The 25,923-nt window shown below is 42.7% G+C and overlaps 1 protein-coding gene across 1 annotated transcript in view; it reads left to right on the top strand.

Moving 5' to 3' along the window:
- polr3glb (polymerase (RNA) III (DNA directed) polypeptide G like b) overlaps positions 1-25,923 on the top strand; it is a 123,531-nt gene that overhangs the window by 48,480 nt on the left and 49,128 nt on the right. The window contains exons 3-4 of the mRNA XM_034173729.1: positions 2,238-2,303; positions 5,744-5,800. Of these exons, the coding sequence (XP_034029620.1) occupies positions 2,238-2,303; positions 5,744-5,800 (123 nt within the window). The remainder of the gene's footprint in view (positions 1-2,237; positions 2,304-5,743; positions 5,801-25,923) is intronic.

Here is a 25,923-nt window from a genome sequence, read left to right as displayed (position 1 = left end):
GAAAACGGAGACATGCAGACATGTCCAGCCTTCAGGTTTGTCAAGGTGTCTTGGTGGCTTCCCTCACTAGTGTCCTTCTCAGTTTTTGAGAACAGATTTTCCTTACAGTGCCATACTGATGTTCATGTGTTCATCCCCTGCCTGGAAAAGTAATAATTAATCTGAAAACTTGTTTAATCTATAGTGCAGCGGAAAACTGAACAAAATGCTTCAAATGGTGATGCAAGCACCAAATTTGGCACACGTACTCCTTAGACATTACTCTTTTAAAAATGCAGAGTGGCCACATAAACTTTCAATAGGCGGCCAAGAAGGGGTCAATTGAAGGATTTCACAGGGGTCAAAATTTAAAAATGCTCCAGTCATATTGAATGGTATTCCATATTATTTCTCTGATCATAAACATTCCAAAAAGGTATAGTTTGGACTATCTGTGAATAAATGTTCTGGAGTTATGGGGTAAAAACAGCAAGAATGGTGACAAAGGTCAGTTTCAATTTGTACAGGGGTCAAAAGTTAAAGTTGCTCCAATTTTGGTAAAAAGTGATGCAAATTATTAGTTGAGTGAATATGGTTTTAAAAAGGAATTGTTTGCATCATGTATCATGCTTAGTTATCATGTTACAGGGTAACATACGAGGTCTATTAGAAAAGTATCCAACCTTTTAATTTTTTTCAAAAACCATATGGATTTGAATCACGTGTGATTGCGTCAGACAAGCTTGAACCATCGTGCGCATGCGTGAGTTTTTCCACGCCTGTCGGTTGCGTCATTCGCCTGTGAGCAGGCTTTGAATGAGGAGTGGTCCAGCCCCTCGTCGTTGTTTCATTGCCAGGAAATGGCGGAATGATTTGGGCTTTTTTTCCATCAGAATTTTTTCAGAAACTGTTAGAGACTGGCAGCTGGAAACCATTAGAAAAATTTATCTGGCTTTTGGTGAAAATGTTACGGGCTTGGTAGAGAATAAGGAGTGTTACTGTCACTTTAAGGATGGCCCCCAGCGGAAAGCCGAGCGGAGCCGCTCGGCTTTCCATGACAAAATCTCTTGTTAAAAGTGAAATCTGCCGGAAAATGGTTGATGTCCAGCTCTTGTTATAACCAGAGAAATGGCACACGATGGTCACGGATTCAGACAGCCATCCATTTAGAAATGAAATGGTCGTTCAGCCTGTCGATGGTGGCTTCGGAGCGCGGCGCGCCCCACAGCCGCTGGGGGCCGTCTTTAAAGCGACAGTAACACTCCTTATTCTGTACCAAGCCCGTAACATTTTCACCAAAAGCCAGATAAATTTTTCTAATGGTTTCCAGCTGCCAGTCTCTAACAGTTTCTGAAAAAAGTCTGATGGAAAAAAAGCCCAAATTATTCCGCCATTTCCTCGCAATGAAACAATGACGAGGGGGTGGACCACTCCTCACTCAAAGCCTGCTCACAGGCGAATGACGCAACCGACAGGCGTGGAAAAACTCACGCATGCGTACGAGGGTTCAAGCTTGTCTGACGCAATCAATATGGTTTTTGAAAAAAATAATAAGGTCGGATACTTTTCTAATAGACCTCGTATGTCACATGTCATAGAATCCAATGGATGCCGACATTGTTTAACCTTTACTTTGCAAACCAAGCACACAACACAGTCAAAACTATTCCATTTATTAATCCTATTAGTTCAACCAATAATTTGCACCACTTTTTACCTAAATTGGAGCAACTTTAACTTTTGACCCCTGTACAAACTGAAATTGACCTTTCACAGTGTTTTTGCTGTTTTTACCCCATAACTCCAGAACATTTATTCACAGATAGTCCAAACTATACCTTTTTGGAATCTTTATGATCAGACAAATAATATGGAATATGTTTCAATATGATTGGAGCATTTTTAAATTTTGACCCCTGTGTAATTCTTCAATTGACCCCTTCTTGGCCGCCTATTGAAAGTTCATGTGGCTACTCTGCATTTTTAAAAGAGTAATGTCTAAGGAGTATGTGTGCCAGATTTGGTGCTTGCATCACCATTTGAAGGATCCCTCAGTAAATATTCACTTATCTGCTGCACTATACTATCATGTTAAATTACACATCAGAGCTCATCAGTGGACTGATAGCTTTTTGAATAACAGGTAGAAATCCTGGTGCAACTTTCAGTCAGGAGCACCTGGATCTTAGTCACAACAACTGGTCCCTGAGCAGAACTGCGGTTTTTTACTTTTTTTTTTTTTACTTATTTCTGGACAGACGTGGAGCGATACTCTGATAAATACCACAGTGATCCCAGTGACAGCCTGATGGACTGGAAGCCAGGTGAGACCACTGTAACTCTGAAACCTGTTCTTTCAATCTGTGAGACAGACACTGAGCAAAGACAGTGAAATACATCCTTGAAATTTGATTGGTGGATTCTGTGTCACGTGATATTCAGTATCTAATTGATGTCATGTACTGTATGTTTCTCTCTGTTGAACACCTCCATTAGCTTTACATAAAAATGCTTCCATGATGCGGGGAAGCTAAATCCTGTAGCTGCAGTGTTCACGGGGAGATTACCATCAGATCTACACTTGGACAAATGCCTGTCGCAATTTTTTTTGCTGGATTGAGGAAAGCAAACATGTGCTTCCAAGCACACCGCTGCAAATATGTTTGCCATTGCACAGATAAAAGTCAAATCAGCTCAATCCGTGACATCACAGAACCACCTTGGGTCCTGGATGCCAACCATCAAGGCAGACAACTGGTCTCAACCTCCATACGATCTTCCAGATCAGTAAATGTCTTTACCAGTTCAACTCTTTCAGCACATACAGATTCACCTCCCCCTCTCCTATGGCAGATGATGCTGGTTCCACGTCCCTGCTCATCCTTCTCGACCTGACAGTTGCGTTTGATATCGTCAACCATCACATCCTCTTTAACCACCTACACTTTGATATTGGACTTTGCCACACTGCTCTGGACTGGTTTTCATCATACCTCACCAACAGGACTGAGTATGTCAGCCTGGGAAATGTCAGGTTCCAGATAGCCCCTGTCTCCTGTGGTGTACCTCAAGGATCTGTCCATGGCCCATTCCTATTTATTCTGTACATGCTGCCACTGAGCTCTGTCATCAGCCGGCATGGCATCTTATTCCACTGCTATGCTGATGACACACAGTTGTACTTAAGGCCAGATCCCAACCCCTTTTCCTCTTGGGCGCCTTCCTCTTCATTATCGCCCCCTCTTCCACTCACCACCCTCACATTCTGTCCACGTTCTGAGGGGATAAAGACATGGATGAGTCGAAACTTTCTTCAATTAACGAGCTCCAAAACAGAAGCCATTGTATTCAGCACCCCATCAGGTACAATCATTCACTATAACCACCGTCTCCTTCTCCAGTCAAGACATCCCTCTGTCAACTACCGTTACTAACCTTGGTCTGAGACTAGACCTTCACCTCACATGTGACAATCACATCAGTCACCTGTTTAAGACCTGCTTTTTCTACCCCAGAAACATCTCCAAGCTCCGCCCCTCCCTCACCCTCACTGAAAAACTGAGAAACTCGTCCATGCCTTTGTCTCCTCCAGGCTTGACTACTGTAACTCCCTGCTCTTTGGGATCTCTGGAAAAACTTTAAAGGCTCCAATACATCCAAAACAGTGCAGCTAGAATTCTGATGAGAGGATGTAAACAGGAGCACAACACACCTATTCTCCATAACCTTCACTGGCTCCCCACCACCTACAGAATCCATTTTAAGATTGCTCTCATCACCCACCAATGCATCCGTGGCAATGCCCCGACATACCTCAAAGACCTCCTTACTCCCCACACATCCTCCCGTTTCCTCCATTCATACAACACTAATCTTCTCCATCTCCCTCGCACCTCACATCACATCATGGGAGACAGGGCCTGAATCTCAATTCTACCCCTCAGCCCTTCGTCTTACCCCGTCCCCTCCGTTTTGCGTGGGCATGAGAGACAGAGGGGTGTCTCAATTCTCTTTTTGAAGTGAGGCGGAGGGGAAGGCAGAGGGCTTCAAACCCCTCCGTTTGGAGTGAATCTGGATGCACACTCCGTTTGGAGGGTAGGAGGAGCTTACTGCTGTCTCCACAGAAACAAACATGGCGCCGAAAGAGCCGCACAAATGAAATGGCTTTCATTACAAATTACACTGTTTAGAAAGTTATAACTTGCCATAAAACTTTACAGGCAGTTGTCTATGACAGTAACGTGTCTGCTGCTGGATGCATGTTGTGTATATTGTCGTTCTGAAGAATATCGTAACGTCGCTCGTGCACTGAGGCGTTATAATGCACATACACACGAACGCTACGATAAGACACTTTTATATCTCACAACGGAGAAAATCATGACAAAGGATAAGCAGGTTAATTTATATGTTCATAAATCTTTGGATAACAGCGCCCCCTGCTGTTGGATTTCAAGGTCTGTAACACGTGTGTGTGTATTTAGTAAACAAACAGGGAGCCCTGAACACACTCGACTCCTAATAAGAAAATGAGGCAGAAAATGAGAAGAAGGAAGTTGTAAAATATCTACACACACATGTACATGTGTAACACACAACCTGACGTCCTGACAGACTGAGATTATTTATCAAGGAAATGTCTAAAGGAAATAGAGCTGGATGCAAAAAATGGGAGAATTTGAAAAAGAAATATCAGGTTAACAGAACTAGATGCAGCCCAGAACATACATACAGGTGCTGGACATATAATTAGAATATCAAGAAAAAGTGGATTTATTTCAGTCATTCCATTCAAAAAGTCAAACTTGTATCATGTATACATTCATTACACACAGACTGATATATTTCAAGTGTTTATTTATTTTAATTACTAATTAATTAATTACTATCAATTAATGATTAATCAAAAAGATTAATTATTACTAATACTGATTAATTATTATTAGTATTATTAACATTAATTATTAATTAATTAAATAATGTCTTAGTCTTTTCATTCCATGTTATTATCCATTTTATGTTTTATTCTGTTCTACTGACTGTTTTAACATTTTCTGTTTTTAATCTCTTGTTGATCCTTGGTTTTATTTTTTTCTGTAGCACTTTGAGATTTTTATTAATGAAAGGCGAATTATAAATGAAATTTATTATTAAATGGTAAATAAATGGACTGCATTTATATTGCGCTTTTCCATCTGCATCAGACGCTCAAAGCGCTTTACAATTATGCCGCACATTCACCCCGATGTCAGGCTGCTGCCATACAAGGTGCCCACTACACACTGGGAGCAATAGGGGATTAAGGACCTTGCCCAAGGGCCCTTAGTGATTTTCCAGTCAGGTGGGGATTTGACCCAAGGATCTTCTGGTAGCCCAACACCTTAACCACTAGACCATCACCTCCCCTTATTATTACTTCTGATGGCCAAGTCCAGGAAGTCAGTGAAAGTCTGGATCTTAGTCTGGATCCAGGATGGTCTGTGATTCCACAGAGATCAGTAGACTGAACGAGGTGGCTGATGGGAGTGTGGATTGGTGGATTTTCACTTGGCGTTCACTGACCAACTTCAGAAAGGTGTCGCTCATGTTCCTCTGAGGAGGAGCAAATGTGGCTCAGCCTTCTGCTGTCACATGTGGACTGTTGTTCTTTGTGCCCCCTGTGGTTCAGCTGGCTTTTAAATGTCACAAAATTTGATGTTTGTAATGAACTCAGGATGTGGTTTAGGTCACCTGTTGACACTTGTGTCATGTGATGTGGTTTTAGACTGGAGGAGGTTTCCCAAAGAGCTCCGAGTCCATGTGAAGAAGCCTCTCAGAGACAGTGAGTACTCGGACGCTGCAGGCCGCACTCTGACTTCATCTTGAGCGATGAAACCATCGCGATCATGTGTCATGATAGATTTGATATGAATAACGAGGATGTGGACACAGAACACAAGTAAAGATGAGAAAAACACCCGCAGGTTTTAGGCTCCAAATGCACAAGGAAAGGTCATCTGATGGAGCATCAGCGCACTGCTGATACTTACAGCGGAATTCTAAAGTAATCTGTGGAAATCTGTTACATGTTCTGGAATAAACAGATTGTTCACATAACACAGCCTCGGCATCTCTACATTCAGACGTTTGCATTTAGCTAAACGTGATGACTGAACCACTCCGCATGGAGGACGAGACAAATTTCCCATTCTAACCTTTCACAATAAAAGCTCTTGACATGCCCAAGTGCTACCGTAACAACAATAATCTAAAGCGTTTCTTTACATTTCAGTCATTATCAAGATACTCTTCAAAGTTAAGCAGGTAGTTCATTGGAAAACCAAAAAGCCTGACAAGATGTAGTAATTCTGGGTTCAAGTCCCACATAGCGCTGACATCGCGTCCCAGGGAGTTGGAGACTCATTAACCTTTTATGTTGGTTTACTTAATTCTTCTTCAAACTGACAGCATTGTTAAACTACAACCACAAATCAGAATAAGTTTGAGACGATGTGGACAAAAAAGCAGTGATTCCTACATTTACTTTGACTTCTGTTTCACTGTAGACAGCATCAATTACATATTTCATGTTTTGTGTGTTCGACATAATCTCATTAGTTAATATAAAATCAGTTGAATGAAGCCCAGTGGTATGATAGTCACCACAGCCCAGAGGGTATCAGCACCCCAGACGAAGCTCAGCCAAGCACGGCTCCACTAACGAGCACAAGCCCAGACCCTAGACCCCAGACCCCATCCAGCCACAGCCAGTAGCAGAGAGGAAAATGAAAGGACAAAAGCCCCAAATACTATGGCTCAAATCCGGCCAGTAAAAGGAATGGAGAACCATCAATAGAGACCTCGTACATCTCCTAGAAGGTCTGAAATGGGGTGTCGAAAGAAAACTGGAAAAAACAGGAGCGACCATCTACAGCTATGGCACAGAGAGATTTAGTGTGAAGCGCAGGGACCTCGGTACTCAGAAGGAACCTTCAGGAACCATCCCTTAGTTATGCTGCTATAGACTTAGACTGCTGGGGGTTCCCATGATGCACTGAGTGTTTCTTTCTCTTTTTGCTCTGTATGCACCACTCTGCATTTAATCATTAGTGATTGATCTCTGCTCCCCTCCACAGCATGTCTTTTTCCTGGTTCTCTCCCTCAGCCCCAACCAGTCCCAGCAGAAGACTGCCCCTCCCTGAGCCTGGTTCTGCTGGAGGTTTCTTCCTGTTAAAAGGGAGTTTTTCCTTCCCACTGTTGCCAAGTGCTTGCTCACAGGGGGTCGTTTTGACCGTTGGAGTTTTTCCGTATTTATTGTATGGCCTTGCCTTACAATATAAAGCGCCTTGGGGCAACTGTTTGTTGTGATTTGGCACTATATAAATAAAATTGATTTGATTTGATTTAATTCAGCCCATCCCAAGTCCAGGAAGCACCAGACGATTGAGCGACTTGTGAAAGAGAGAAGGTCCCTAAGAAAACAGTGGAAGAAGGGTACAGAACTGGAAAGGGGAGGAATTCAGGTGCTACAGGGTAACATCAAGTAGTACCTTGCAATGCTGCGACAACCAGAATGTCTGAGAAGGCAGCATAAAAAGAAAGAGCAAGCAATACTGCCTTCTACAGAGACCCCTACAGGTTTGCCAAAGACCTCTGTGTCAAGGAGAAAACCAGGGCTCTTAAAGTGCCTGTGATGGAGCTAGAGGAAATGGTAAATGGACTGCATTTATATCGTGCTTTTCCATCTGCATCAGATGCACAAAGTGCTTTACATTAATGCCTCACATTCACCCCGATGTGAGGGTGCTGCCATACAAGGTACTCACTACACACTGGGAGTAATAGGGGATTAAAGACCTTGCCCAAGGGCCTTAGTGATTTTCCAGTCAGGCAGAGATTTGAACCGAGGATCTTCTGGTCTCAAGCCCAACGCCTTAACCACTAGACCATCACCTCCCCTACTCTGACAACCAGAGGCATGTGCCAGCCTGATGACATGCCACCAATTCAACCACCTGAGCACCAGCTGATCACAAGACCCCCAACATGGAGCGATGTTGAGAATACAGTAAATGGGCAAGAACAGCATCAGCCCCTGTGCCCAGGGGTGTTCCATATAGGCTCTATAAGAACGCACCACACATCTTGAAGGTCCTCTGGAAGCAAATGAAAGTGGCATGGGAAATAGGTATCATACGTAAGACATGGCAAAGTGCAAGAAGGATCCTGATTCCCAAAGAGAAGAACTCCTTAACCATCACCCAATTCCATCAGATCAGCTTACTGAATGTGGAAGGAAAGATTTTCTTCAGTGTTGTGACCCAAAGACTCTCAGCATTCTTGCAAAAGAACAACTGTTTCGACACCTCAGTGCAGAAGGCAGGAATAAGTGGCTTCTCAGGATGCCTGAAACATGTAAATGTCATCTGCCACCAGGTCCAACCACCAACAAGGAAAAGAAAGATCTGCATGTGGTTTTCTTAGACCTTTCCAATGCCTTTGGGTCAGTGCCTCATGAGGTGCTGTGGGCAGCCTTCCACTTCTTCCAAGTCCTTGAGCGCATCACAAGGCTAGTCAAAGCCTATTTCCAGGACATCCAGTTCTGCTTTAGAGCTCGGGCTGGTACAACCGCCTGGCAGCACTTGGAGATAGGCATAATGGCAGGCTGCACCATCTCCCCACTGGCCTTCACCATGGCAATAGTTAGTCATTCGAGCATCTCGATGGGCGGTTGGAGGGGAACGCCTGAAGAGCGGGCTGTGGCTTCCTCCAATCAGGGTATATATGGATGACATGACACCATAACAACAACTAAAGCATGCACCAAACGCCTGCTGGATAAACTCCAGGGAAACATCAGGTGGGCACAAATGGAGATTAAACCCAGTAAATTTCACAGCATCTCCATCGTCCAGGGCCAGCTCGCCCAGAAGCCCATCAAAAGCCTTGGTCAGTGGTACAATTCAGATCTTAATGGTGTCACTGACCAAACGGTCCCCCATAAAAATCAGTCCGCCCTGCCTTCACTGCGCATGTGTCATTTGGGACCACAGCAGCACGTCTGAGTCTGACTCTCTACACCCAAAGCGATCAAAGGGAATAATGTGATTATTAACCATCAGATGACAAAATAAAACCTCTTATTTGAAAGTCAGTTTGAAGCAGAAACGAGGACATTTTAAGCAGAAAACAAGGTGATAATTGGTGAGTCGTTACTGCTGCATTGAGATGATGGTGCTCTGATCACTTCGTCCGTCTTTTATGATGAAATAATGCTGAGTTTATGTGGAAATGATTGTTGTAGAAAAACGTCAGCTATCTGTGGCTGAGACAGATGATGACTGGAGGCAGTTTGAAGCAGAAACGAGGTGATAATCAGTGAATTTGCTGTTGACGCTGTTGACGCTGTCACCACAACAAAGTGCTGAAGTGCCTGGCTGCTGCACTGGAGAGCAAGAGGCTAACCATCAGCACCATGCCCCTTGAAGCCCAGACTACCTTCCGGCAACCAACATCTTTCGTCCGGGAAGGGGAAAAATGGCCGACCAACAGATTGCCTCCAGATGCATGTCCATTGAATGCAGCCTGGAATTGGAAAATGTGGGTAGACTTAAATTAGAAGTTCATATTCTCACCCGAAATTGCAGTGACCAGCTTGTGCCCAGACCTAGTCCTTTGGTCCAGATGCTGTCAATGTGTCTTCGTTGTGGAGCCAGCCTCGGGTGAGGGTGTGTTGTGACAAAAGGCCAAAACACCCAATGAAGCTGGAGTGCACAACTGATGATGTGTCGTATTGGAGGAACCAGGTGGACATCCCTCAATCCAACCCCAATCGAGAGGAAATCCCCAGCACCAGCGTTGTACTGAGGGATTCTAACATCTAGTCCTTGTAAGAGTACTAAGAGTTAAGAGTTTTTTATTGTCATGTTCACAGTAAAAACAGGCAGTTATACCACACAATGAAATTCTTAATCTGTTCATTCTCCCCAGAAAGTTTGCATGTAGAATATTAATAGTAATATTAGTAATATTTATCCATTCCTGCATTTAAGGCTTGCAACACAGTCCAAATGTTGGGGCAGGACAGTGTAGAACTAGTAATTTGTCTTAAAAAACAGGTGACTGTAATCATATTTTGGAACCAAAGTAGTATTGTCAGATCCCGTTATAAAACCAGCTCTCCGTCTCTGGGGTCCGACCTTCGTGTCTCCACGGGTATTACCCGGCAGGGCTGCACAAAGGCTGTTCAAGCTGGTGGCGAGGAGATTCGTCTAGCCGCTCACTGCCTCCATCCGGACGTCCACCCCGCTGATGCTGATCTCGCACCCCGGTCGAATAGCCTCCTCTGGAACCAGGATACGAGCCGGCCACGCCCGTTAACGGCAGCTCTCCTCTTATGGATCAGGGCTCTTGGAATGTTGCTAGATTTTAAATTTAGTGACTCGTACAGCGAGTCCCCAGGATGCGTTAATTTCATTAAAAACCAGACTAACCTTTTAGAGCACTTTTTGATGTTGTACACCCAAAAAACATTAACTTTTACACCTTAAGAAGAATCAATAAATCCAATGTCCGAGCCTTAGCACTTTAACTGCATGCTTGGAAATTTATTGCAGGTTTTGCAAGTGCTGACAACATAATCAAAGTAGGTTATATGATAATAATTTCACAACAGTAATTCAAATATAATCAGAATAAAAATTGGCAGAGATTTTTGTTTTTGATTCAATAATGCTGTCTGATCTTACTCTGACTGGACTGGATTAACTTCTTAACAATTTTTCTAGGAGTGAGGGAAGGAGGTTTTTTGATGTTAAAATCCCCAGTTCGATGAACTTGATTTCCTCTTCATCAGCTATTAGTTGTTAGCTGACCACGATCCTTGTGTGATGTTGTAATCCTTCAGGAAATAAATCCACATAAGAGCTCCTTCAGGAAATAAATCCACATAAGAGTTTATTCCTTCTTCAATCAGCCAAAAGTTGATCTAATCCATTCTGGTATGATGCAATGTTCCTTGAGAGAGAAAACGTTGAAACTTCCCCACTCAGACTTAAGGCCAGTGATTATTCTCCAATGCTCTGCTACTCCGTGACTGGACGGCCTGAGTGGGAGTTGAAAACTCTCTCAAATAATCTCTTATGTCTCCAATCCTCTCACTCCTCGATTCCAATTGCAGCTCACAAGATGGTCAAGTCTTGTGATCTCCTCGTAGCAGGGGAGAAGTGACAACAGCACCTCTCCCTGGAAGAATAACCCCGTTTCCTGTTGTTTTGCAGCTTATATATGCTTGACTCTTGTTGTTGTTCAGTTGATCTGTTTACCATGGGGATGATGGTGACTCAAAACCTCCTCCGTACTCCTTCCTTTTACTGGAAGCCATCTGCAGAACTCATTTCCCGGCTGCCAGTAACTCTATTGTGCAAGTTCCTGTTTTCTGCTTAACACATCAGCTTTTCCGAGAATTCATGCTATTTAAATCATGTTTTTAGAATCACATCAGTCATATTCAATCATTTCATTACAACTCCCTTTCACATAAAAACAATTCATATGATCATATACAAACATTTTCATTCCTTATTATTCATTTCATATTCTATCATGTCTTAATTATTTGATCAGTTGTTTTTATCATCAGCTCTTCTGGCCTCGCTTGCAACATCACTAACTTCCTTCTTTTGTCTCTGCCTCTGCACTAAAAACAACTTCTCCCTCTTTCTCTCTAACTGCACCCTTTATGAAAAACAACTCATATAATCATTAATTTCACTTATTTGTAACACACCTTTTTCTAATCAACTCTTACTTTTATTACATTAATAGTTCATTTAATCATACTTGTTATGTTAGAATCATCTTTAGACGTATTCCATCGTCTTCACCACTGAGTTCATTCCGTGGGCCTCTCCATCTGCAATGGAAAAGTCCAGTATGACCTCACTTACTCCGGGAAAGTACCAAACACTGTCCAGTTTATTCCAACAACATGTGTATTAATCCCATGGCACGTATTATATTCCAAGATGAAAACAAGCTGAAAGCAAGCTTAAAGTCATCTTTCTTGACAGTATCTGCAAGAGGCTTTGAGCCTTTGAGGAGCAAAGCTGAGCAGAGGATCAGGAGAAAATTACTGAAACATTTAAATATAACACAGTGCTAAAATACCCTCTGCTGTACGAGCATAAACATAGGAAACAGAATGTGACCTTTTGACCTTTTGAGATTTTTTAGAGCCATCAAGTTTTTAAAAGAAGAATTTTGCAGCATGTCTGTGTCACGGAGCGATGCTGGAGAGGAGGAAGATGGCGAGAAAGACTGTTTGAAAAAGTTTAATAAGGAATCAAAAATCTGTGGAATTGGCACTGGGTTGAATTAAATTCATGAACACATTATTATTATAATTATTATACAGATTATAAGCATGCACTACTGGCTACAAAGCGTGCCTATTATTCTGATTTGATCAATAAAAACAAGCATAATTCAAAGTTTTTGTTTGAAACTGTAGCATTTCTCATTCACGGACAGCCACCTGTTAATCACTCTCCCTTTTCAGCACAGGACTTCTTGGACTATTTCGAGAAGAAAATTGAGGATATTAGGTTGAGCATATCTCAGCAGGCTTTGGTCCAGCCACCGCATACTGCTATGGAGGTGGATGCGCCCACTGAGGTGTTACCCAGATTTACAGATTTTGATGGTATCTCACTAGGCGCGCTGACGAAACTCATGACGTCTACGAAAAGCACAACCTGTTTATTTGATCCTATACCAACAAAACTGTTTAAGGACCTGTGGCCCACTCTTGGACCAATTGTGCTGGAAATTATAAATCTCTCATTAACTTCTGGATCTGTTCTTAAATGTTTCAAGTCTGCAGTGATTAAACCATTACTTAAGAAATCCAATCTCAACCCTAGTGTATTGAAAAATTATAGACCGATATCAAATCTATCATTTTGTTCTAAAATCCTGGGAAAAAAGTGGTTTCGCGACAGCTCGTGGACTACATCACTGAGAATAATCTTTTTGAGCCACTGCAGTCTGTTTTTAGAAAATATCACTCCACAGAGACAGCACTTACTAAAGTAGTGAATGACCTTTTGCAAGCAGTGGACTCAGATACCACTACAGTCTTGGTGCTGTTGGATCTTAGTGCTACGTTTGATACTGTGGATCATCATATTTTACTCAATAGGCTGGAAAATTACTTTGGGATTACTGGAACTGCTCTTGCATGATTGACGTCATACCTGTCCAGTTGTTCTTACTGTGTATTGTGTAATGGCATCTCCTCTGATCGCAGGGACATGAAGTTTGGGGTTCCGCAGGGATCCGTTTTAGGCCCCCTGCTTTTTTCCCTTTATGTAGCAGCCCTTGGGAATATACTGCGGCACTTTGGGATTCCCTTTCATTGCTATACTGATGACACTCAGTTGTACATGCCAATAACTGCTGGTAATCTCATTCACATAAAATCTTTGGAAGATTGCCTTGTATCAGTAAGAAGTTGGATGTCTAGTAACTTCCTACTTTTAAATTCTGATAAGACTTAAGTTATGGTTCTTGGTCCAGCGAGGTATCGGCATCAATTTGATCAGATAGCACTTTAGCTTAGGTTCGTGTGTTATACATCATACGGATAAAGTGAGGAACCTTGGAGTAATTTTTGATCCTACGTTGTCCTTTGATCTCCACATTAGAGACATTACAAGGACTGCTTTCTTCCATTTGTGAAATATAGTGAAGATTCGTCCCATCCTGTCTATGGCTGATGCTGAGACTTTGATTCATGCATTTGTCTCTTCTAGATTGGACTATTGTAATGCTCTGTTTTCTGGTTTACCGCAGTCCAGGATTAGGGGTCTTCAACTGGTTCAAATTGCTGCTGCCAGACTTTTGACACAAAGCAGAAAGTTTGACCACATTACACCAGTACTGTTATTAGTTTATAAAATTGTTCATGGACTTGCACCTCCCTATCTGGCTGACCTGGTAAGGCCCTATGTACCGGCTCGGGCCCTGCGTTCTCAGGGTGCAGGACTTCTGTGTGTTCCCAGGGTGAATAAAAAGTCTGCCGGTCACAGAGCTTTCTCCTACCGTGCTCCAGCTGTGGAACGATCTCACGGCACACATTCGGCAGTCTGATACTGTGGAGACTTTTAAGTCACGTTTAAAGACTCATTTGTTTTCCCTGTTTTATCATTAGTGTTATGATGTGTTTTTATTCTTGTATTCTTTTATGGTCATCTTTTTATTGTTTTAAATTTTTAATTCAGTTTTTTGTTGTTGTTTTATGTTGTGTGAAGCGCCTTGAGACGAGTTCGTCGTGAATTGGCGCTATATAAATTAATAAATTTGAATTTGAATTTTGAATTTGAACACATACAAAAGAGAACTGCATCTTGTGCCGTCAAGAAACACCATAAGAATTTTTCTCTCCTTGGAAAATAAACATTGCACTGTTCAAACAGGATTTCAGGATTAATCTAGACTTTCTTTCATTGGAAAAAGACACTGTGGCTTTGAGTGGATTTACAGGAATTTACACAAGAATATATGTGACTTTTTTACTATAAGGTATGTTGTTGATATTTTACCCTGATTTTCAAAGTATTCTCCAAGCTTTAGCTGTGGCATTTCAGCTTTAACAGTCTTTTCAGTCTTCATGAATTTCATGTAGTTTAATTGTTCTGAGTTGATGCAGTTGATGTTGGTTTCCAGTTAAAAGGAAAATCATTCCAGGTCCAACTTCCACGTCATATTCTGTTATTTCAACATCATCATTGACAGGTCAAATAAAAGGTTGAATGTAGGATCATTTAAATATCCACTAATTTTGAATTTTTTTTCTTCCAGGAGATGCTGAAAATGTATCATTAGATAAAAAATGAATTTGGTTTCTGGGGTCCTGTGGGCACCAAACCCAAGTTGTCAGACCCCTGGCAAATTTTCCTTGGATTTTCATTTCACAGCTCTGGTGCCCCACGATCCAGTCCCAGATAAGCGGTTGAAGATGATGAGCCTGGTGTTAATATTAAATAGAAATCAATCAATCAATTTTTTTTTTACAATAAGTACTACAAATTTATGCAAAATGACTGCAAGATATATTGCACAAGATGTTTGACAATCTTGCACATAACTCTTATGTATTCATCCTGCAGAAGGAGGAGGAGTTTTACAGTCTGATTGCCACAGGTAGGAAGGACCTCCTGCAGTGGTCTGTATGTCACCTCGGTGGTCTCAGTCTGTGGCTGACAGGACGTCAGTGTGGCATGCAGGGGGTGGGAGGTGTTGTCCATGATGCTGTGCAGTTTCCTCAGCATCCTGACCAAACCATTATGTCTGTTTTATGTTGCCTTTGTTGAATTGATTTTATCCTTTTCTTTGGAGGCAGGGTTTGGACATTCGTCTTTAAAGGAGAGGAATTCCCTTAATCAGACAGTGAAGTGGTCCAGTAAGCCGATTGGGGAGTCACAGCTCTATCTAGCTTCCCTGTAAAAGAAGCAGTGACATCAGATTGCTTCTTCTATTGTGAAGGACGGCTCCCAGCCTTTGCACAGCGATTTTAAACATCTTGCCTCCAGATGGAGGTTTTCACTCTTGGCTTAGAAGATGATGCTGGAGACCACCGAATGATAAAACATCAGCAACATATTTCTGCAGACCTTGAAAGCCTCCTGAGGAAGCACAGCTCTGATCTTTCTTATACACAACATCTGTGTTTACAGTCCAGTTTGTTGTCCATGTGGACACCCAGGTACTTGTAGTAGTCCACAGTGTTCACCTCAGTTCCACTGATGGTAACTGGGTTCGGACAGGTCTTTCATCTTCTGAAGTCCACCACCAGCTCCTTCGTCTTAGATACGTTGAGTCCACACCACTCCAGAAACCTGTACTCAGCCTCCTGGTCACTGCCCACAATGGCAGAGTCGTCCACGAACCTCTGCAGGTGGCAGGACTGTGACCAGAACCTGGAGTCTGAGGTGTAGAGTGTGAACAGGAAGGGAGAAAGGACCGTCCCCTGTGGTGCCCCCGTGCTGCTCCTGATGGTGTCTGATGTAATGTCTTGAAGCCTCACATACTGTGGGTGGCCCGTGAGGTAATCCAGGTAATCCAGGCCACCAGTGGAGCCTCCACCTTCATGTCACGTAACTTATCGCTGAGCAGGCCAGGCCGGGTGGTTGTAAATGCACTGGAGAAGTCAAAGAACATGACTCTCACAGTGCTGCCTCCAGGTGAGAGTGAGCTCTGTTGTGCACTGGATACGGCATATATAAAATAGTTATTTTGTAGCGGGTTAATCATTTTCTCTCAGACTTGGCTGTTGAAAACACCTCTAATCGCTTCCGGAATCACAGCAGACTGCTCCAGCTGTAGCTGTTCTCTCTCTCTCTGGTGCGTGTGCGCTCAGTGAGGTGGAGAATGCATTGGAAGCTTCTGTAAAGGTCATTATTTGTCATGTTTACATTGCCATGGCTTGGCAGAACAGTTGCATGTTCTTTCCTTCTTGTGTGCAGTTGTAAAAGCATATTTATGATCGATTTAACATCTCGTTATAATTGTTCAGACGAGCTGCGCTCTGATGTGACGCATCCGCACACACTCACACGCCGTGTTTTTGAATTGTTTGCACAGTGCTCACTTGAAGTTCACGTCATTAATGCATGATGGAGATTTTGAACATTTCAAAATTTTCTTTGCGCACTTGCACGAAGCCGTGCACAGTTTACAATGGGTTTGAGATGAGTTTACTCTCGTGCACAGCAGAGTGGGTGCAAGTGCACAGATCAAAGTCATGCAAGTGTCAGGGGGCCTTAATGTGGTTAAAATCTCCAGAGATGGCAATAAATGCACTGGGATGCAGCCTCGCTGTTGCGGAGGTGATGACATCACTGGCCCTCGACATGTCTGCCGCTGGTGGGATGTAAACAATCAATCAATCAATTTTTTTATATAGCGCCAAATCACAACAAACAGTTGCCCCAAGGCGCTTTATATTGTAAGGCAAGGCCATACAATAATTATGTAAAACCCCAACGGTCAAAACGACCCCCTGTGAGCAAGCACTTGGCTACAGTGGGAAGGAGAAACTCCCTTTTAACAGGAAGAAACCTCCAGCAGAACCAGGCTCAGGGAGGGGCAGTCTTCTGCTGGGACTGGTTGGGGCTGAGGGAGAGAACCAGGAAAAAGACATGCTGTGGAGGGGAGCAGAGATCGATCACTAATGATTAAATGCAGAGTGGTGCATACAGAGCAAAAAGAGAAAGAAACAGTGCATCATGGGAACCCCCCAGCAGTCTACGTCTATAGCAGCATAACTAAGGGATGGTTCAGGGTCACCTGATCCAGCCCTAACTATAAGCTTTAGCAAAAAGGAAAGTTTTAAGCCTAATCTTAAAAGTAGAGAGGGTGTCTGTCTCCCTGATCTGAATTGGGAGCTGGTTCCACAGGAGAGGAGCCTGAAAGCTGAAGGCTCTGCCTCCCATTCTACTCTTACAAACCCTAGGAACTACAAGTAAGCCTGCAGTCTGAGAGCGAAGCGCTCTATTGGGGTGATATGGTACTACGAGGTCCCTAAGATAAGATGGGACCTGATTATTCAAAACCTTATAAGTAAGAAGAAGAATTTTAAATTCTATTCTAGAATTAACAGGAAGCCAATGAAGAGAGGCCAATATGGGTGAGATATGCTCTCTCCTTCTAGTCCCCGTCAGTACTCTAGCTGCAGCATTTTGAATTAACTGAAGGCTTTTTAGGGAACTTTTAGGACAACCTGATAATAATGAATTACAATAGTCCAGCCTAGAGGAAATAAATGCATGAATTAGTTTTTCAGCATCACTCTGAGACAAGACCTTTCTGATTTTAGAGATATTGCGTAAATGCAAAAAAGCAGTCCTACATATTTGTTTAATATGCGCTTTGAATGACATATCCTGATCAAAAATGACTCCAAGATTTCTCACAGTATTACTAGAGGTCAGGGTAATGCCATCCAGAGTAAGGATCTGGTTAGACACCATGTTTCTAAGATTTGTGGGGCCAAGTACAATAACTTCAGTTTTATCTGAGTTTAAAAGCAGGAAATTAGAGGTCATCCATGTCTTTATGTCTGTAAGACAATCCTGCAGTTTAGCTAATTGGTGTGTGTCCTCTGGCTTCATGGATAGATAAAGCTGGGTATCATCTGCGTAACAATGAAAATTTAAGCAATACCGTCTAATAATACTGCCTAAGGGAAGCATGTATAAAGTGAATAAAATTGGTCCTAGCACAGAACCTTGTGGAACTCCATAATTAACTTTAGTCTGTGAAGAAGATTCCCCATTTACATGAACAAATTGTAATCTATTAGACAAATATGATTCAAACCACCGCAGCGCAGTGCCTTTAATACCTATGGCATGCTCTAATCTCTGTAATAAAATTTTATGGTCAACAGTATCAAAAGCAGCACTGAGGTCTAACAGAACAAGCACAGAGATGAGTCCACTGTCCGAGGCCATAAGAAGATCATTTGTAACCTTCACTAATGCTGTTTCTGTACTATGATGAATTCTAAAACCTGACTGAAACTCTTCAAATAGACCATTCCTCTGCAGATGATCAGTTAGCTGTTTTACAACTACCCTTTCAAGAATTTTTGAGAGAAAAGGAAGGTTGGAGATTGGCCTATAATTAGCTAAGATAGCTGGGTCAAGTGATGGCTTTTTAAGTAATGGTTTAATTACTGCCACCTTAAAAGCCTGTGGTACATAGCCAACTAACAAAGATAGATTGATCATATTTAAGATTGAAGCATTGAATAATGGTAGGGCTTCCTTGAGCAGCCTGGTAGGAATGGGGTCTAATAAACATGTTGATGGTTTGGATGAAGTAACTAATGAAAATAACTCAGACAGAACAATCGGAGAGAAAGAGTCTAACCAAATACCGGCATCACTGAAAGCAGCCAAAGATAACGATACGTCTTTGGGATGGTTATGAGTAATTTTTTCTCTAATAGTTAAAATTTTGTTAGCAAAGAAAGTCATGAAGTCATTACTAGTTAAAGTTAATGGAATACTCAGCTCAATAGAGCTCTGACTCTTTGTCAGCCTGGCTACAGTGCTGAAAAGAAACCTGGGGTTGTTCTTATTTTCTTCAATTAGTGATGAGTAGAAAGATGTCCTAGCTTTACGGAGGGCTTTTTTATAGAGCAACAGACTCTTTTTCCAGGCTAAGTGAAGATCTTCTAAATTAGTGAGACGCCATTTCCTCTCCAACTTACGGGTTATCTGCTTTAAGCTACGAGTTTGTGAGTTATACCACGGAGTCAGACACTTCTGATTTAAAGCTCTCTTTTTCAGAGGAGCTACAGCATCCAAAGTTGTCTTCAATGAGGATGTAAAACTATTGACGAGATACTCTATCTCCCTTACAGAGTTTAGGTAGCTACTCTGCACTGTGTTGGTATATGGCATTAGAGAACATAAAGAAGGAATCATATCCTTAAACCTAGTTACAGCGCTTTCTGAAAGACTTCTAGTGTAATGAAACTTATTCCCCACTGCTGGGTAGTCCATCAGAGTAAATGTAAATGTTATTAAGAAATGATCAGACAGAAGGGAGTTTTCAGGGAATACTGTTAAGTCTTCTATTTCCATACCATAAGTCAGAACAAGATCTAAGATATGATTAAAGTGGTGGGTGGACTCATTTACTTTTTGAGCAAAGCCAATAGAGTCTAATAATAGATTAAATGCAGTGTTGAGGCTGTCATTCTCAGCATCTGTGTGGATGTTAAAATCGCCCACTATAATTATCTTATCTGAGCTAAGCACTAAGTCAGACAAAAGGTCTGAAAATTCACAGAGAAACTCACAGTAACGACCAGGTGGACGATAGATAATAACAAATAAAACTGGTTTTTGGGACTTCCAATTTGGATGGACAAGACTAAGAGACAAGCTTTCAAATGAATTAAAGCTCTGTCTGGGTTCTTGATTAATTAATAAGATGGAATGGAAGATTGCTGCTAATCCTCCGCCTCGGCCCGTGCTACGAGCATTCTGACAGTTAGTGTGACTCGGGGGTGTTGACTCATTTAAACTAACATATTCATCCTGCTGTAACCAGGTTTCTGTTAGGCAGAATAAATCAATATGTTGATCAATTATTATATCATTTACCAACAGGGACTTAGAAGAGAGAGACCTAATGTTTAATAGACCACATTTAACTGTTTTAGTCTGTGGTGCAGTTGAAGGTGCTATATTATTTTTTCTTTTTGAATTTTTATGCTTAAATAGATTTTTGCTGGTTATTGGTGGTCTGGGAGCAGGCACCGTCTCTACGGGGATGGGGTAATGAGGGGATGGCAGGGGGAGAGAAGCTGCAGAGAGGTGTGTAAGACTACAACTCTGCTTCCTGGTCCCAACCCTGGATAGTCACGGTTTGGAGGATTTAAGAAAATTGGCCAGATTTCTAGAAATGAGAGCTGCTCCATCCAAAGTGGGATGGATGCCGTCTCTCCTAACAAGACCAGGTTTTACCCAGAAGCTTTGCCAATTATCTATGAAGCCCACCTCATTTTTTGGACACCACTCAGACAGCCAGCAATTCAAGGAGAACATGCGGCTAAACATGTCACTCCCGGTCCGATTGGGGAGGGGCCCAGAGAAAACTACAGAGTCCGACATTGTTTTTGCAAAGTTACACACCGATTTAATGTTAATTTTAGTGACCTCCGATTGGCGTAACCGGGTGTCATTACTGCCGACGTGAATTACAATCTTACCAAATTTACGCTTAGCCTTAGCCAGCAGTTTCAAATTTCCTTCAATGTCGCCTGCTCTGGCCCCCGGAAGACAATTGACTATGGTTGCTGGTGTCGCTAACTTCACATTTCTCAAAACAGAGTCGCCAATAACCAGAGTTTGATCCTCGGCGGGTGTGTCGTCGAGTGGGGAAAAACGGTTAGAGATGTGAACGGGTTGGCGGTGTACACGGGGCTTCTGTTTAGGGCTACGCTTCCTCCTCACAGTCACCCAGTCAGCCTGCTTTCCCAGCTGCTCGGGATCTGCCAGGGGGGAACTAACGGCGGCTAAGCTACCTTGGTTCGCACCGACTACAGGGGCCTGGCTAGCTGTAGAATTTTCCACGGTGCGGAGCCGAGTCTCCAATTCGCCCAGCCTGGCCTCCAAAGCTACGAATAAGCTACACTTATTACAAGTACCGTTACTGCTAAAGGAGGCCGAGGAATAACTAAACATTTCACACCCAGAGCAGAAAAGTGCGGGAGAGACAGGAGAAGCCGCCATGCTAAATCGGCTAAGAGCTAGTAGCTACGCTAACCTAGCGGATTCCTAAAAACACGCAAAGTGAATAATGTGTAAATAATTTAGAGGTGATTCAGCAGAAGGAGTGCTTTAGTTAAGGCACGTAAAGATTACACTGGGAAACAAATCGTAATCTAGATAACTAGATCAATCTAACTGCGCAGATTAAACAGCTAACAGATACAGAAAAACACCGCTGTGCTCCGGAACAGGAAGTGATACAATACCGCAGTGAGAGCCAACCACCAGTAGAGGCAAGCAAGAGGATCCAACAAGAGGCAGTGATGATGGTGTTTGTGTTTTATGAGGACGATGGCGTGGGAAAACTCCCTCAGCAAATATTAAGGACGCAGACTCACTGCCAGCAGTTCATTGTCTGGTTTACACACACGGTCCTTCACTGTAACGTGTCCTGATTTGCACCTGTTGTTGTTTACGTAGACAGCAGCTCCCTCACCTCTCTTTATGCCACTGTGAGCACAGCTCTGGTCCGCTCGCACCAACTGAAAGCCAGGTAAACTCACTACAGAGCCCTGTATGTTGTCACAAAACACACATCACAAGTGACGTTAATTCATCCATTTTGTTTGCCAATGATCTTACATTCTCCATCATAATGGAAGGAAGATACGGCCGATACCTCTGCTTCCTTTGCCACCGTCTCCTCCCGGCTCTACTCTGCTGAACTCTGCTCGTGTGTTTATTTTGGGCCCTTTTTCCACGCCTTTTTTTTGCCCTTGTTTGGATATTTTGTTCTTTTTGTAACAATAAATCACCTATGTGTTTGCATGTACCATTTGCCTCTTTGTTGCCTGCATTTTGGGTTCAGCCTTCCTTAGTTAAAAGTCTTCACAATACCTGATGGCCATATTGTGGCCATCAGGTAAAAACAATGTTCCTCAAAGTCAGACTGGAAGGGATTTGCATATTTCTCCAGTATAAAAGGAGAAATATGCAAATCCCTTCCAATCTGGAGGAATTTCAGTGCATGAAGAGCAGGGACATGGACCTAAGATGAACACCCATGATCCTGATCTCTCAGAGGACACTGCATCAAGAACGGTCATTCATCAATAGTTGACCATTCATCAACACTTTCAGGTCAGCACATCTCGTTCGTCTGTTGCAGGTATCAGCTGTTCTGCATCTGCCTGAAGTGTCCTGTCTTCCACACTCCTTCACACTAAACACCACATCACAATAGTCAAAACGTTCTCTTACTCCCAGTCGTTAGAGGCTGCGAAAACAAAGTTATATTATAATAATAAGTACATCCAGCCCTTCATTCCCAGCTCAGATTGACCCCAGAGTGCTAAAACAAAATTGAATTCTCAGGATTGCATTAAGACAGGTGCAAAACAGCACATCTCCGTTCTCATGAGAAAGAAGACAAAGCTAAAACAAGGTTGAATAACACGTACATTCTCAGGGTGAAGTGCAAAACAGCACAACACCGTTCTCATGAGAAAGAAGACAAATGTACAAATGTTTAACAGTGATAACATATATACAAAATCCTTAACATTCCCCTCCTGTTTATCGCCTGTTAAACATACAGTAGGCATCACTCAGCTTAGCACTTCTTTTTGAGATTTTCACTAAGAGGTTCATCATGGTATGTTCTCTCTCTAGGCTTACACCCCAGAGGTGATGTCGTCATTGTCACCATCATCGGTGTCTGGGTCATCATACTTCCATTGGTCTGGGTACAGGTCAGGAGAGCCATCGTCCTCCTTGTTGTCGTCTGTCCCCAGAAGTGGATATGATGCCGGACCCCCTCCTGGTCCTGGACTTATTGCTGTGGTTATCATTCTATTTACAAGGCCTCGGAGACATGGAATACAACAACATCCACACAATGTTAGAATTGCAGCAAATACTGCTATAGACACTAATAGTGAAGAAATCAAAGACCTCCATTTTCCCATCCCTTCCAGCCACCAATCCCAGCCTTCGGTGTTTACTCCACTGTGCTCTTTCATCTTCCTGTTCAACGTCCTCAGCCCGTCAATGGCTTGTGTGAGACTGCCGTCTGCAGCCGTGTTGTTGGGAATGAATGTGAAGCATTGTTCTCCGAACATGGCACAAACACCTCCTTTCTCTGCCAACAACATATCCAGAGTAATACGATTCTGGAAGGCCATAAGGGACGTGGCTTCTAACTGTGAATGGACAGCCTTAAATCCTTCCTCAGTCCAATTTCCTAATTTCTGTACATTGTAGTGGATGTAGTTTATTCTGTCCACGTTTTTATTAATTGAGCACCACCAACAGATGGAAGATTCGAATCCAGCTGCTATTTGATTAACCAGTTTATACTCGTCAGGCACTCCCCTGGGGACTCCTATTGCGTCAATATATGTTGGATTTCCCACTCCTTTCCAATCTCTTTTCACTCTATGTCTGGCTATGCCTTTCTGCCAATCTTCAGGAATAAGAGAGGCTGCATATGTCGTAACGTCTTCAGGGGTCATGGGTATGGCTTCAACTGGTAACAATAATGATATTAATGCACAATAACCTGACACATTCCGTGGCAGTCTGTCAAAGATTCTGTTATCCCCACACCACCACCATACGTCACTCCTCCCGACAGGTTTGAATGTGGGAGTACTATGGACCACATTCTTACACCAGGCGGTGTGGTTTAAGCTACCCAAAGTCTTACTTGTCCCTGTCAAGTGTACACATGTATGGTTAGCATGCCCAACTTTGCTTGAGAATAAAGGTTTAATCTTAGTCAATTTGGTCACTGGATAGATCTTGTCCCACTTAGAACAATTGTTGTTTGCCGCAATGTATGTCTGTGTCATAGCAGTCAGTAGACAGTCTTTGGGTAATGCTGCCGGTATTACCTGTAATATAGGTCTGGGTCCCATACATATAACACAGTCCTTCTTTGCTGCTAGTCCTGCTTGTTCTGCCATTAAAAGCCAATTGTTATTTTGTCCACTAATTCCTGTAGTTATTAGGAACCAGTCATCTGCCTTCATGTCTTTTGTGCCTTGTACAGACACCCCCTTTGCTTGTATGGGCACCCCCTTTGCTTGTATGGGCACCCCCTTTGCTTGTATGGACACCCCCTTTGACGTACTTAATTCGGTCAATATTGGTTGCTGTACTCTATCTGTTTCACAGAGGAAGAAATGGAAATACGGATCTTTTCCTTGTTTGTATACCCAAAGGAGGAACAACCAACAGTCTCCCTCTATATCAGGTGGGAATATGGTTCCTTTTTCTGTGGTATTCACCACTATAGACAGCTTATCATCTGTTTGATACATTTTGAGAATTTGACTCTGGTACTTAGCCCACTCGGTTTGTGCCCATCTTGGTGTCCATCTACTCCATTCATCGGCTACCAACGTTTCCCATCTCCTATCTTGTTGATCGTTGGTCATATACCATGAGAAACTATTTCCGTAATTAGTCCCTCTGTCACCATCCGGCATTCCATGGGTAAGACCACTATATGGTACAGAGATGATCACAGATGTATTTCTAGGAATGCAGGCTTGTACACCAAATCGGTACGCATTATTCCCATTACAGCTATGTACTGTGGCATTTATTATCGGACTGGGGTCTTCGTTACTTCTTTTTGGTCTCTGCAATCTGTGGATGTGATCCTTATTATCATGTCCCGTGCTCATGGCTTTTAATAATAATCCCAATTCAAAAAAGAAAAGTAGCATAACAAGGACTGTCCGTGGGGTCCAGAAACCCTCGTTCTTTTTATTTTTTTCTTTCGCCATTTCTGCACACTACAGCACACCTATGTTCAGAACAGTGGCTTCTTAATGTCTTCTGCTAGCTTTCGTGTCTAACCTGGATCTTAACACCAAGCTCACACACTATTACTAGTCTTATCCTACTGTTCTTACTGTTTGTCTGTGTCTGCAGAAATGACTTTCTTACAGTGAGTTAAATGAATCCATGTACTTCTTTCCCCAATTTTCAAAGCTGTGGGTGTTGTGAGTAGTACTTGATAGGGCCCTTCCCATTTAGGTGAATGCCAGTGTTTTCTCTTGATGCTTCTTATCAACACCCAGTCTCCAGGTACCACTTTAGGGTCCTCCTGTGGAGAAATGGGATCATCAGTGTTTGGAACTCTCCCTCGTTGTCCTTCTAACATTTTTCTCATGTAATCCGCCAAATTGGCTTCCTCAGGTACATCCCAAATTTGTCCATAATATGGCAATCGATATTTTCTGCCAAACAATGTTTATCTAATACTTCTGAATTTGTGACGACAGCATATCCAGATTGCGTTTGTCCATAAGCATTTTTAGTGGAAGAACCATCCACATACACGATTGTACTGTTTGGGATGGGTGTGTCCCGGAGGTCTGGGTGTGCTTTTGTACAAACTGTTGCTACATCAAGACAATTGTGCGGCTCACCATCCTCAGGTAAAGGTATCAATGTGGAGGGATTCAATGTTGTACAGCGCTCTATCGTAAGGTGTGGCTGTGATAATAGCAAGGACATGCACGAAAGATGTCTTGCTGGGGACAAAAGGCTCATGTTTGTCTGCAACAGAAGTGCAGAGACTGCATGTGGAACTTTCAATGTCAGCAGATGGAATAGAACAACATTACTGCTACTTTGAACAGCCATAGAGGCTGCAATAACA

The sequence above is a fragment of the Thalassophryne amazonica genome, chromosome 7, assembly GCF_902500255.1.
Source record: "Thalassophryne amazonica chromosome 7, fThaAma1.1, whole genome shotgun sequence".
Taxonomy (NCBI): domain Eukaryota; kingdom Metazoa; phylum Chordata; class Actinopteri; order Batrachoidiformes; family Batrachoididae; genus Thalassophryne; species Thalassophryne amazonica.
The sequence above is the reverse complement of the archived record's forward strand: the minus strand, read 5'-3'. Positions and strand labels throughout refer to the sequence as shown.